The 14,000-nt window shown below is 41.1% G+C and overlaps 1 protein-coding gene across 4 annotated transcripts in view; it reads right to left on the minus strand.

The window, feature by feature from the left end:
* AUTS2 (activator of transcription and developmental regulator AUTS2) overlaps nucleotides 1-13,622 on the minus strand; it is a gene marked incomplete at both ends in the record, with an annotated part of 1,071,450 nt that extends 1,057,828 nt beyond the window's left edge. For all 4 annotated transcript variants that reach the window (XM_084249185.1, XM_084249186.1, XM_084249184.1 and 1 more), the window contains one exon: nucleotides 13,314-13,622. In XM_084249185.1, the coding sequence (XP_084105311.1) occupies nucleotides 13,314-13,622 (309 nt within the window). The remainder of the gene's footprint in view (nucleotides 1-13,313) is intronic.
* Nucleotides 13,623-14,000: the final 378 nt, after the last annotated feature.

A 14,000-nucleotide genomic window follows, 5' to 3' on the forward strand; every position in this document is an offset into this window, starting at 1 on the left:
ATGCTTCAGAGCATGGCAGTTCCATGAACAAGCTATCAACCTGTCTTCAAAAAGAGACTTTTCAGAGAAGTGTTTAACTTGACTGATCTTCACAGTCACCTAGAAATAATGTTTGAAACCTCAAAACCAATGAAGGTGTTTTCTCTCTCCCTTTCTTTCCCCCCACCCCCCTCTCTCTCTCTCCCGTGTGTGTGTGTGTGTGTGTGTGTGTGTGTGTGTGTGTGTGTACATCAGGGGAAGGAGGAAGGAGAGAGAAAGGGAGGTTACACCACCCCTCAGCTAACACTCATATCTGAATTCTGAAGTCCTAGAGTATGAACCTTGCACAAGCCCATTTGGCCCAGAGAAGCTGAGGAGGGGGTTTCTCAAGAATGTAGGTTACTCTAAATCACAGGATTTCCATAAGAAGCAAATCTAACAGTCACATTCATTAGCATACTCTTTGTAGCATAAACAAATCTCTACAGGGTGGAGTGGAGAATGGGGGAGAATAATTTGCAAATGTGCTTAGAATAATGAGAGGAAACAATGACAGGAAATAATGGACTATTTGTCAGTAGGTATCTTCAAGCTATAGAGATCAAGGAAAGCAAAGAATTATTTAGTATGATCTTTCACCATGAAGACTGGAGGACCAATTCATTAAAAACAAAAACCTAGCACTAGCAATAGATTTTAGTGCAGAATATATTGCCAAGAGGAATGCCACTTCCTAGAATAGTTTAATACCAGAAGAGACAAAATACCTAGGGATTTATAGTAGAAAATAAGCTTATATCCAGCGACCTGTTGAGAGGGCACCAGTCCCTTCTCCAGTTTTATACTTTTCTTCCAGGGCAGCATTGTAAGAAATCAGTGAGGTAATGATGTGAAAGGGTGTGGCATGGGAACTGGCATACAGCAGCCCTAAACAGCATGAGCCTGTACCTTTCCTTCTGGTAAAGACTTAAAATCTACCTCTGCACTGAAGCCTGGGAAAAGATCGGATTTGGATGCAAAGGGAAACAGTGAAAGAGATAGAAAGCAACGACAAACAGGTTACAGACGTACTGTGTGAATGGCAGACACCTACTGTAAGCGCCAGCTTTCAAGAAAAATATACAAAACTTCCCACCAAAATGGTGAGGTGCTCTCTACTGCCTAAATCCTACTATTTTACCTAGAAAATCCTTCATAATTAAGACAATTTTAAACAGCAACTAGGAACAAATGTGGTCTACCAGAGACCCATGTGGGACTCTCACACAAAGTAAATCTGTATTAAAAAGAAGAGCAAAAAAGGGTGAAGAGTACAAGCTTTCAGGTAAGGCAGACACTACTGCATTTGCTGCCTTTTTTGTACTGACCTTAGGCAAGTACACTTTATTTCTCTGAGCTTCAGTTTTTTCAACTCTCAAACAAGAAGCAGTCATTTTTTATTCAGAGTTGCTCAAAGAAGACAATGAATGCGAATTTCTGAGCACAATGTCTGGCACAGATTAAGTACTCAATAAATAGTGACTCTCTTTTCAAAAATTTCTTTCATGGAATTTTTGTGGAAATGGGTCAAACTTTGAGTATCACAATACATGGATTAGTGAGGAAAGGAAATAGCAACTCTGAGAGCCTCAAATATCCCAAAAAAGGGTGTGTACAGGAAAAGTACCTATGTATAGGGAAAGGCTAAAGTACAGAATAGAGGAAAATAAAACAACAAATTAGAAATAAAGGAATAAAACATTGGCTCCTTCCTTTCCAAGGTTCCAGTCACACTCCCAAGTGACACACAATAAGCTGCTACACAGCATAAAGCAGACCAAGAAAAAATTAATAGCATTGGAACTTCCCACCAATAAAACACAGAGTACATTGTGTCATGTCACTTCAAAAATTCCTTTAGGCTGGCCCCAAGATCTCAATCCATGGGAAAATCATTCAGAAAGATAAAATACTCTCAAAGCTAAGAAACAAGCACTTCTCTGACCCAATCCATATCCCAGGATTAAGATTATCAATAAATTTAAATCTATTATTAGTTATTATCTGTAGTTCTGGAAAAAGAACAGCTGCAGACAAAATAAATTCTGAGTTGAAATATAGATAAACCGATAGGTTTCCTGGGTAGATTTTGAAGATTAAATAATTCAAAGTGGCAGACTACAACACCAAAATATTTAACAATTTTTAAAAAGTGACCAAGGGAGACAGAAGCAGGATATATATATGGTAAGTTAAATGTATTTTTTTAATGATGCTTTCAGATATGTTAAACCCTATCTGAAACCATAAAACCACTTTTAAACAGAGGAAAATTTCTGGTATCACATTACCCTTCAATATTTTTAAACCATTATATTCTTTCAACTGAAGGTGACCTGGAACAATCTGGTCCATTTCTATAATAGACTAATAAAACTAATTTTAAAGCAACACAACTGTCTGATGCAGCAGGCTTCAACAATCAGGTGTGAAATCGCACCTCCCAGTGCACGGGCTGAATTATCCCCTTGCCTCTCACCTGTAATTATCATTTGCTCCCTCCCCAGGTGTCTTTCAGCCACCACACAGCCTCCTAGGCCCACATCTGGAAATATAAACTCTCTCTGGGACCTGATACGCTATGGGAGTGAGAGAGAGGACAAAAACAAAAATTTCACGCTGGCTTAGACAACTTATGAAAATATACTTTTCAACACACCACATTAAGAGCAATTTGGTAAAATTTAGACACCCTATGTCATCACAGTTAAGGGTAAGTATTTTTCAAAATGAAAAGAGTACATTTACTTCACAGCTCCTGTAGAGGCCAGCTTCTACTATATTAAGGCCCATTCCAAAAATTTAGCAAAGGATCCTTCATCAGTTGAAAGAACCTAATTAGATGTTTTGATTAAAGCATTTTCCTCCCCTGGTTAACAAGATGTAACAGATGTCTCGGACTTCCCTAATAACAATACAGTCCTACATTTGGCATCTTCACAATTTTAAAACTGAACTGTCATATAGAAAAATTATAGCTAGGGTGTCTCTATACAGTCATGACTCTGAAGTGGTTATGACATGCTTGGACTCCCCAATGGAACAGATATGGAAATCATATTCCATATTCATAGCCGCAAGCCCTCCTTAGCACGCACTTGAAAACCAACCTCTGAAATCTGAATGATGCGGGCTTATTCAAATCACCACCAATTATTCCTGGAAGCACAGACCAAGTGAGGTATGAAACCTGAACAGAAAATGCAAATCTCACAGTCACTGTCTCCCAAAAGCACAGGGAACACATGCAGAAAAAAGTGTCTCGGTGAAAGCAATGCCCATCTAAAGAGACCCACTCTATCAAACTTTCAGCTTCCCTGCAGAGATGAGTTCTGTATTTGATCCCAAAAAAAAAAAATAATAAAAGGGTCTTATTTTTCATTCAGTAAGATTCCCCTGGTTTTAATCCAATTTACAAAAATTTAATTTACACCAATTTTGTCAACCTATCTGTTCAGAGTGTAACTAGACATAGGCCTGCCTTTTATACGTGCGGCAGACTCTCTGATTGAAGCTCAACTCAACATCTTCGCTTAACAACTCCATTAATGACATGAAGCACAGATCTAAAGATTACTCAGCCCCTTTGTCAGTCCATGTGTTATTTATAGGACAGTATATCAATCATGTCTTCCCCTTATTATTTCCTACTTTCTGGTCCTAAGCTATTTGGTCTGCAAAATTAATACATTCCATTGCTGCTGCAAATCTAAACAATGCTTGATAAAAGATTAATAAAATAGTTGGATTCTCTGCAACCACATACACACCCAGGGAAATTCATCAATGTCTTTTTATTTGCATATTTGGCTGACTGCCCCCTGCAGCAAATATGTATGGCACAATGCTCAGGTATCCTGGTTTATGGTTTGCATTTAATTCAGGGTGTCAATCTGCTTCTGTTTTAATTACATCCATCTTGGTATGTTATTACAATCTCATGAAAACTTCTTTTCATTATATGAATGGCTATAAATATATACACATGACAAACAGTTGTTATAAATTTTCTGGTTCAGTAATAAACAGACAAGATGCCTTAGCCAACTCATCATGTGAATTTAATATTTTGAAGCTTTCTTTTTCAAAAGGAAAGTTTGGTTGAGTCTGCAATTCAATCATACTCCAAAGTTCTCTTGTTTCTATACTGTTAAGTTGCACTGAGTTTCTCTGCATTGCCAAGCTGAAGAAAATGTTTTATCAAAAAAATTAAGATTTTTAAGTGGACCACATAAAGGTCATTTTATATTCAAACAATTATTTTATCTTTCCACTGGACATTCAAGGATGAAAAACCCTCATAACATCACTTTAATCTTTACCTTTTCTTTTACATCCTCATTATGGAGAGGGAGGGGAATTTTTAAAAGACTAATGTACCTGTGGAGAAAGGCCAAGGAATTACAGGGTGAAACACTCAGGAAAATAAGAACACTTTTAAAAGGTTTTGATACTGAGTAATAATCAGAAAATTTCACAGAAAAAAAAAATGGGAAGCTTTACCATGGGTACTCAGGGCTCATTTGTAGTATTTTAAGAAAAATAAACAAATAAACAAAAGCCCTCTTTTCCCAATCCTGGGGAATCCAAATACTAAGAGGAGGCAGTCTCCTGATTTCATTGACTAACAGAGAGAGCCCCTCACTCCCAGGGCGATCTTGAGCAGGTCAATTAACCCCTCTGGGCTATGTTTTCATTTACAAAATGAGAGGTAGAACTACAGCACCAAAGACAACATCTGAGTCTCTAATGTCACTCAGGGCTTAGAAAGCACATCAACCAACAATGGCTGGAGTAAAATGGATCAAAAGACTGCTCAAAAAAGGGAGGTCATAACTTCAGCATAACCGCATCTAAAGACACAGCTCTGCACATTAATCTCCAAACTGTAATTTTCATAAATAATAAAACTGATCACTGTAACAAATGAGGAAGGAACAAAGTTTGCAATACACAACAAGGCACAAAACCAAATAAATGCTTGTTCCCCTTTTGCCCCAGTGAAAGCATAATTTTACTTAAAATAATGTCTTAGAACAGCACAATCCTGGACCTTGCTATTTTTGCCAACTGTACATGCACAGAGAGAGAATGAATGTGACACTGGAATTTCTAGTATGTGGCTAGAAAACAAGTGATAAGCTAATGTCCAGCTATTTCATTTACCTCTTCAACCTCAGGTATTTTTTTCTTAACTTTTTAATTTCTTAAGTTACTTTCTTAACTTTACCTTAGAAAGGAAAACTATTCACCAGACAACCTTTAGCCAGCAAGTGTAACTGAAAAGAGACCCTAGCAAATGAAAGTCTACTTCAGTAAAACTAGTGAGGAATAAATGCAATACTGGATTCTCTTAATTCCTCTTTTCAAGCTCCAAAATATCACAGCCATCAGAAACCTGGCAGGAACCTAAAGGAGGTTGGTAGGTTAGTGTTATGCTGCAGTGGAGGGAAGATGTGGGGACCACAAGGAAAATTGGATTATTACAACTTGACCCTGGCATTGACTTAAACCCTGCCCTAGATTCAGAGTTTCACTGCAGTCCAAAAAGAACAAGATTTCCATCCCCATAACCCAAAGTCACAATTTGTCTTCACAGGCTGTGCTTCTGTGTCCAACATTTCAAAATGCCCCAGTTAATAGCAATCACACAGTACCTGCAAAGTGAAAGGCTTTCTGCCAAAAATGAATCCCAACCTGCATTAGCCACTTCCCATTACTTACAAGCTATGGGCTTTCCCCTTCTCCTCTGAGACGCTATTTCATTGCATTTGGGTTTTTCAGGCGGCTTTGAAGCTACTGAGAAGGTACAGCACCTTGAGTAGAATGGCAAGTCAAAATTACAGTAAAGTCTTTAAAAATATATTTGTATATAATTGGTAATTGTGGGGCTTGTTCAGCACTCTCTGAGTTCAGATATGAATTAGAAATCAGAACAATGAATTATCAGTTCAGAAAACTGTTGCAAACAAGTTATCCTCATAGTGCTAACATCAGAATCCCTCAAACAGACTTCAAATAAAGTTGAAATAAAGTTTGGGATTTTAACATTTCTACATTTTATCCAAATTCCAAAACCCACTCACTACCCTTTATTAACTGCATTCACAATTTTGATACCTCTACCTCAGTAAAGGAAAAGAGGAGAGGAGGGAGGGAGGGGAGAAAAGAAAAAGGGAAGGAGGTAGGCATGCAGTGTGTAGGTGGGGAATCTAACTGGTCCCTAAGGTGAAACTGGCAAGTATACTAAAATGTGAGATAAACACCTTCAAGGAAAGCAGTATACACATGCTTTGCAGGTTCCCTTGCAAAGGGTGGAATCAGAGACCTGAAGAAGACTAACACACAGAAGCCTGTACCTGCCCAGCCTCTTCCAAAGCAAGCAATGGAAGTCAGACTGTGAAATAAACTCCTCCTCCTCAGTTACTAACCCCATAAAAAAGACCTATTCTTTATGACCTTACAATGATCCATACTGACTGCATGCCCCCTATCCTGAAGGTTTATTAGAAGAAATGAGGAAAAACACAGCTCAGACAGGGAAGGACAAAGACAAACTGAGGATCCAACCAGCCTTAAATCATATGCCCCTCTTCTAGGGGAAAAAAAAAAATCTGCATTCATTTATTCCTAGAACAGGAACAGATTATATAAGAAAAACAGTTCTGGTCCAGCTAACAATGTCACCAAATTGTTTCTGTTTCACTCCCGCTTTGGGTTTCTCCAAATTTATTATCATCTTGCTCTTCCACACTTCAATTATCTAAATTTTCAAATCTACCTGATTTTGTTCAGAGCTTTCTCAATGAATAGTTGCTATCCCATTGTTTTTCTTATGGCTACAGAAGATTAGGTTTCAACCATACCCTGAAAGGAGGGGGGGGGGTGTTGTTTCTTGAAGAGGGAAAAAACAGTATAAGGCACTTTAACAAACTTAGCCTACATTAGAAGAAACGAGATTCCATTACAGCATAGGAGGAAAATAACATAAAATGTAAAAATCACTAGCCTGCCATGCTCCACCTGCTGCATGTGGGCATGTGTGCAAACACACACCCTCCACCAAGAAGTGCTGTGGACCTTCTGTCCAAAGGCTTCCAAATCTTGTAAGCTTTCGTTAACAGCTAGCGTCAATTATTTCCTCAGTTTAGAGGCCTTATTTCTAATCCCAAACTAAATCATCACCATTTCTTTCCAACAATATGTAGCACTGGTGTATACCAAAGAGTCTCAGAATCTATCACATCACCCTCAATGTTCCCTGAGTCATGTCAAATGCTCCCCTCTTTTTTTAACCCCTTTTCAATTGTGAAAATTAGACAGCAACACTCTCAGAAAGGATCAAAAGCTCATTGCTAACTTTGTGATTTTTTTTAAATTTACTGATTCATTTATATCCTTACACTCGTTAAAAAAGGGGGGGACTGAAATAGTTCATTTCAACTAACACAAAGTTGTATGAATCATCACAATCTTCAATCTCACCTCACATAAATACTCCTGAACTGATGCTCTGCTTTATACAGTTATATGCTGAAATTCATTAAGCACAGTAAAATACTTGAATTCATAAGCAAGCCCATTATTCACCTTTCCTTTCCTGCATACTTTCTTACCATTTAGGAACTCCTTAGAACCTAAAGTTATGCACACTTTCAGAAGTAAAATGCAGGAACTGACCCATTTACTCTGTAGTCCCAAACTTCCCAAGATAGAAAGTGAAAAATGTGACAAAAACAGAATTCTAAGGCCTTCCCTGGTTATGTAACAGCAGAAGGGTTCTGACCTTTCTTGAACTACCACTTCATACACAAGTGAGAAAAAGATAATTTGAAGGCTTTATTTTAACATCAGTGTCAACCTCCTTTCTCATGCAATCTTCTACCCCAGCTTGCTAAAAAGCAGCAAAGCATAAAACCAGAGGACAGAATAAAACATGCTGCCTGGGGGAAGGTTGGTGGATTCAGAATTGGGGTCCTATCACACTGAAAGAGCTATTAATGAGAATCACCCGCCAATACTCAACTCATGGTGAGGATGCTAACAATCAAAGAAGGGGCTGATGCCAGGCCTGAAGAGGGAGCAGGCAGAGAAGTGGACTAATCATCATCTGCATCTGACACTCTCCTCCCTGCTCCCACTTTAAACTTCAGCATCAAGTTTGCAAGTCTTCTATCATTAGCTCACTAACCCTACACTCACAGATCACCAAGATCTGTGAGAAAACCTGAAGATCTCTTCCAGGATTTCCCACGCTGGAGAATGGTTTGCAAAACCAAGACTGAAAGTGTCCTGTGGTCAAAGAAGTTTAAGAAACAGGCACATCAATTCGCCTTCTCTGTTCAAAACTCGTATATACGAAATAAAAAGTTTTAATTCTGACAGAATAAGTCCATTTGATTTTGTTTAATTTTGTCTAGTCCATCAAATTTCAAAACTATTTGAGGGCAGATCACATATTTTTGACCAGGAACAAAAACCTATGAGAATTACGTTCCCTTCCAGCATGGCACCTTTGCTCTTCAACAACTCTAAACTTGCCAATGAGTGGTCGAAGAAAAATGATGTTTTTAGAAAATAATTTCCCAAGGTCATTGAACTAGTTAGAATGATCGAGCTTGGAACATGGATCTCCACAGGTCTCCTGATTCCCTCGAAAGCACCATTTACTTCCACAATTTCTTACTCCTTTCTACCAGTCCTTCTCAACCTTCTCTATAAAGCCCTGGCAAACACTCCTGCCTATCCCACCAACCCTTCTCTGAAAATGTCTTGCAGTTTGCTGGTATTAGGCATTTGAGAGCCTATTTCAAAATTATTTCATAGGTGCTAGACTTAATTTTATTAACTAAATTGCACAGCCTTCAAAATGTTACACACATTTTAGGTTTCATTCCAGTGCCTTGCACATATCTAGCACTCCATAAATATTTGGTGACTGATACAAGGAACATGATTAATGGCATTCTTGAACAAATGAATAAGTGAGATTTGACCACAATAAACTATCAGAGTGATTAAAATAACATGTTAAAGCTATACCAAATTCTGTACAGCCTATTTACCCTACTGATATATGGGTAAGCCCTGGAAATGAAGACCACATGAAAGATTTGTTTTGATTCTTTACCCACCAGGAATGGGTCTTCCTTCATTTTCACAAGTCTACAATGCTTCAACTGGCCTCTTGTCTATAAATTTTCAACTGGCCCCTGCTAATCCCATCAATTTCATCTTTGCTTACTTTGGTGAGCTATACAAAAAGAGACTGCCCTAAATCCCACACTCATGGGGGGTGGGGAGGAACTAATGAAGTTGCAAAGTCAAATTTTTAGCCTTGGTGCTCACGTGCTTTCCCAATCCATACTCCACAGAAAGAAGTAAGAATAGAAAAGCAGTTATGACTGCCACATAAGGATGAAATGCCAGTACTAGAACCCCACATTTCCACTCACATTTTGCTAGAAGCACTTTCCTTTTAAAGGAAGCATGATAGCAGGAGATTCACTTTCAATCTGTCATTCAAAGTATATCCAAATAAAACAATATCCAAATGGTAATGCTGCTTCTGAGGTGTCTATTGAAAAGAACACAGCGTTCAACTTTAGCCTCCTCACCTACCCTCTTATCTTCTATCATGAGACTCTTCACACATCACATACTTGAACTTTAGGGCACGATTACTCAAGACAAGTGTCCCTGGAGAATATGAAACTATCTCAGCCAGTTTTCCTGCCTGTAAAGTGTGGGGCTTCTCAAACAACCCCAAAGCTTTCATCATCTTAAATAAGATTCCAACAACAGTGAAAAATAATCAACATAAAAATGTAGGTTCTCATTAGACACATTTTTTATCTTTATTCAAGTAAAGTTAGAGTTAGACAGGAACATTTTTTTTAGCACATGTCATTATGAGTTAGAAGTCTCTTATTCAAAAGGGAAGCCCAAATCAGCTATTTGGGACAAAATCATGGATCAAATGTGTCCATTAACACCCAAAGCACACTACACCACAATGTGCCAGCATAAGCTATACGCCTAGCCATGCAAGTCAACATTTCTGGTTTCTTATCACAACATCTTAACAGCAGCAGCCTTGATGACACACAGGAACAACTGTTTTAATTTCTAAACACAAGCACAAAAACATAGTATTTAGGGTTACTCTTGGCAGCTATTATTCTTAACAATTGCAAGCACTCCTGGAACATACATTTCTATCCATGTTCAGAGTTTAACGTGTCTGTGTCCTAGTAAGTCCTTGCATTTCCTGGTGACCATAAATCGTCCAGACTTAGTACAGTGGGACACCAGAGACTTTATTCCAATAATCACTACACACATTTTTTAACCATTCAGCGCGGACACAAAACAAGGTACAAACAGATCGACTTTTTCCCCAAGGAACCAGATATACATGATAATTTTTATTCCCCACTGTGTTTTTAATCTAAAAAAGTTTATTTATAGCTTTCCTGCAAAAGTTGGACCTCTCAAGTGTGAACACTGACACACTAGTCAATAGTATTAGGGAACCTGTTAATTTATTTAGGTGTCATAATGATACTTAGGGGCTCCGGGGATTTTTAATTGAGCCATTACTATTTCTCATATCACATGGGGAGGGAGGACAAGGGAGTAGATGGGGTATAGATTAAACAAGATGAGGCACCAGTTGGTAGTAGTAAAAGTTGAGTGTTGAGAATACTGGATTTGTTATCCTGTCCTCGCTACGCATGATAAATTTTTTCCTATAAAGTTTTAGGGAAACTTTTTTGTAAAGTTAGACTTTTTAGATTTCACACGGACACATAAAGGATATCTGAACACATAAAGGATATTTAGATATGAAGGTGGCAAAGTTTTTAGCTAACCAATGTAACCTGAATTTTCAATCTAGAAAAGTACCCCCCCCCAAAAAAAAATCACTGCAGCAGGTAATGGAATGGGAATGGCACATTTTCAACTGGGTCTTCTTTAAAATTTTAAAGTGTTTTAAGCCCAAAGGAAATAAGAATGGGCACTTTTTTTTCCCTCAAAAGCCACATAAGTTACATATATACATCAGAAGTCCAGTTAAATATAATCAAACACTTATATTTATTACAAATAAGGCCATCAAAAACTGTAAGTTAAATCTATCTCCACTTGGCCTTCAAACTTACTTGTAAAGATCTGCAGGCCCCTTCTGCTTACTAAGAGGGGCCACACAGCAGCCAAGGCTAATCATCACAAAACAGAACCACTTGTAATCAGTTCTTATAAATACTGATACCACAGGTAGCAATGATGAACCAAATTCTAGGTAGCATTTTCTTTTAGGTTACATGCTGCCATTTCAATTCCTATTTTAAAGCAAGAGAGAGACATAGGAGCAAAAGAGAGAAAGAGGTCACACTGTACATTACCCTCACACCTTACAAAGTTTAAGCAAGAGTTAGAATTATCCTAATAAACGTTGAGCCTCAACACTCAAAAAAATCATGTAAGAGCCATATTAGCCAATAAAGCACCAGGTCTAGAGCCAAAGGGGAACTTATTTCATCACCAGCATCCAAATCTATGGCCACCAATACCACCACCACCACCCTCTTTTCCTCCCCAACTAATGGCCACCATCCAGCAGCAGCAGACCAACCAAAAAAAAAAAAAAAAAAAAAAAGAAAAAAGAAAAAGAAAAACAAAACAAAAAAAAAAAAAAACAGTTCAAACTGAAAAGAACACTGGCAGAAAGGCTTTCTTTTTAAAGATATTTAAACCCGACACCTAAACACACAGAACCAGCAATCTAAACCTGTACAGTTACTGCATGTGAGATTTAAGCTATCATTAACAAAGCTTGCACTTGAGCACTGCAAACAATACCATAATAAACAGCAAAAAAAAAAACAAGAGAAAGGGAAAAGTTTCCTTCAGGAACCTCAAACCATCATATCAGGTGTATGAAAGGCTAGAAACCAACTCCTATCTTGGCTTTGTGCTTAAGAAAGCTGGACCAACTCTGCAGAATCTCAAAGCCTTCTGCTTGTGTGAGTGCATGTGGTGTGTTGGGGGTGGGGATAGGGAGGCAGGGGGAGGGAAAAGGGGGGGCTGCGTTTATAGAGGCCAATGACCAATGCCAGCACCAAATCAGATCTGTCCAGGAAAAGAGAGTTTCCCCAGACCTTTGGACAGTCTCTCCGTAGCCCCTCCCTCTTCTCGCTCCCCCCACCCCCCAAGGAACTGGTTAGCTGGCAGGAAAATGTGCATTTGGAAATCAACACTGCAGGTGCCCAAGGAATAAAGATACACACACACACACATACACACACAAAGCCAATCAGAAAGGAAAAAAGAAAAAGAAAACACATACACACCAAAAAAAAAAAAAAAAAAAAAGGAAGAGGGACAATTGGGTGACAAGCCCTTCAGATAGCAGCTAGGATTTTATTCTTTCCGCCCATCAGTCCTCCCTGGTGCACCTTTTTCTGTCCTTTAACCAAATTGCTCATGTACACACACACACATGTGGCTATGTATGTGTATAGATATTATAATTAACCCTTTCTGCTACCCAGCCCCATATGGAATACAAGAACACAGAAAGATATTCCATCCTTTCCTCTCTCCTCTCCCCTCCTCCCTCCTTTCTCCCAACCAGGAGAAAACGCCCCCTTCCCCAGCTTCACCAAAAAAGGGGGGGGGGCAGGGTAGGTAGGGAAGCATAGAAACCACAAAACCCCATCAGTCTCCGCTCCTGAGGACACCCAAGAAAGGTATATACTATAGAGACACACACACACAGACACACACAGACACTCACACAGACACACACACAGAGAGACACACACACACACACGGACATATGGCTCTGTAGAAAGCACACAGAGAACAGTCCACAGGCGCCCCAAACCCAGCAAAGAGACTTCCACCAGCCAAGAAGCCATGATTGGGGAGGGAGAGCAGGAATGAGTAGGGGCAGAGCTCTCCGTGGAGGGGGGTGCATTGTTGTGATGCCCGAACCCCTTTCTCTCAGCCCATCTGCTGCGGAGGGGGTGCAGGGAGGGGGCGCCGTGGAAAGGCGAGCGAGAACGAGGGAACGAGCAGACCAGGCACGGCTCCGCGATTCCCTCCTGCCGCCCGTCTGCCCGCGCCCCCAGCTCGCCCCCCCCAACAATAAGACCTCAGCCGAGACAGACAGCCAGCCCAGACAGACAGACAGACAGACCCGCGCGCGGCGGGGGCGGCAGCAGAGCCGGGCGCAGCCGAGTGGGGTCGTGCATAAAGGGAAACCGGGGGGAGGGGGTCCCCCTTACCTCCAGCGCTTCAAAAGTGACAAAGCTGGTCATGGCAAATCCATCAATGATGTCCTCTTCGGCCGAGGTGGACTCTCGCCGCTTCCTCCGCGGGGGTCTGGGCCGGGACGGGGCGGAGGACGGGGGCTTCCCATTGTCTTCCTTGTCGGAGCCCGACGACGAGGCGAGCGAGGGCGCCCGGGTCCGGCCGGCCCCGCCGCCGCCGGCCGCGCCGGCCCCCAGCCCGCCCCGGGAGCGCCTCTCCCGGTCTCGCTGCGACCGCGACCGCCGCTTCTTGCGGAGTCCATGGCCCCGCGCCGGGCCATCCATGGCTCCGCCGCGCCGGGGGTCCCCGCTCGCCGCCCGCCGCCCGCCCGCCCGCCCGCCACAGGCTCCGGCCGCGGCCACACAAAAAAATTGACACCAACCCCTCCCTCCCCCTTCTCGGCTTCCCTCCGCCCCGACGAGGGCGCGGGGGAGACGCGGCCGAAAGAAGGGAGAGAGGGGAAGAAAGAGAGGAGAAAGAAAAGGGGGAAGGGGCGGGGAGAGGGAGGAGAGACGGGGCGAGGGCGAGCGGCGAGGACCCAAGTGCGGGGCTCCCCACAGCCCCGGGGGTCGGAGACGCCTGGGAGCAGCGCCGAGCAAAGTAATGGCTGAACACACAGGTCTCCTTTAGAGGGAAAAAAATAACTCACCAAGCAGGCAATA

Source organism: Talpa europaea (assembly GCF_964194135.1).
Source record: "Talpa europaea genome assembly, chromosome: 12".
Taxonomy (NCBI): domain Eukaryota; kingdom Metazoa; phylum Chordata; class Mammalia; order Eulipotyphla; family Talpidae; genus Talpa; species Talpa europaea.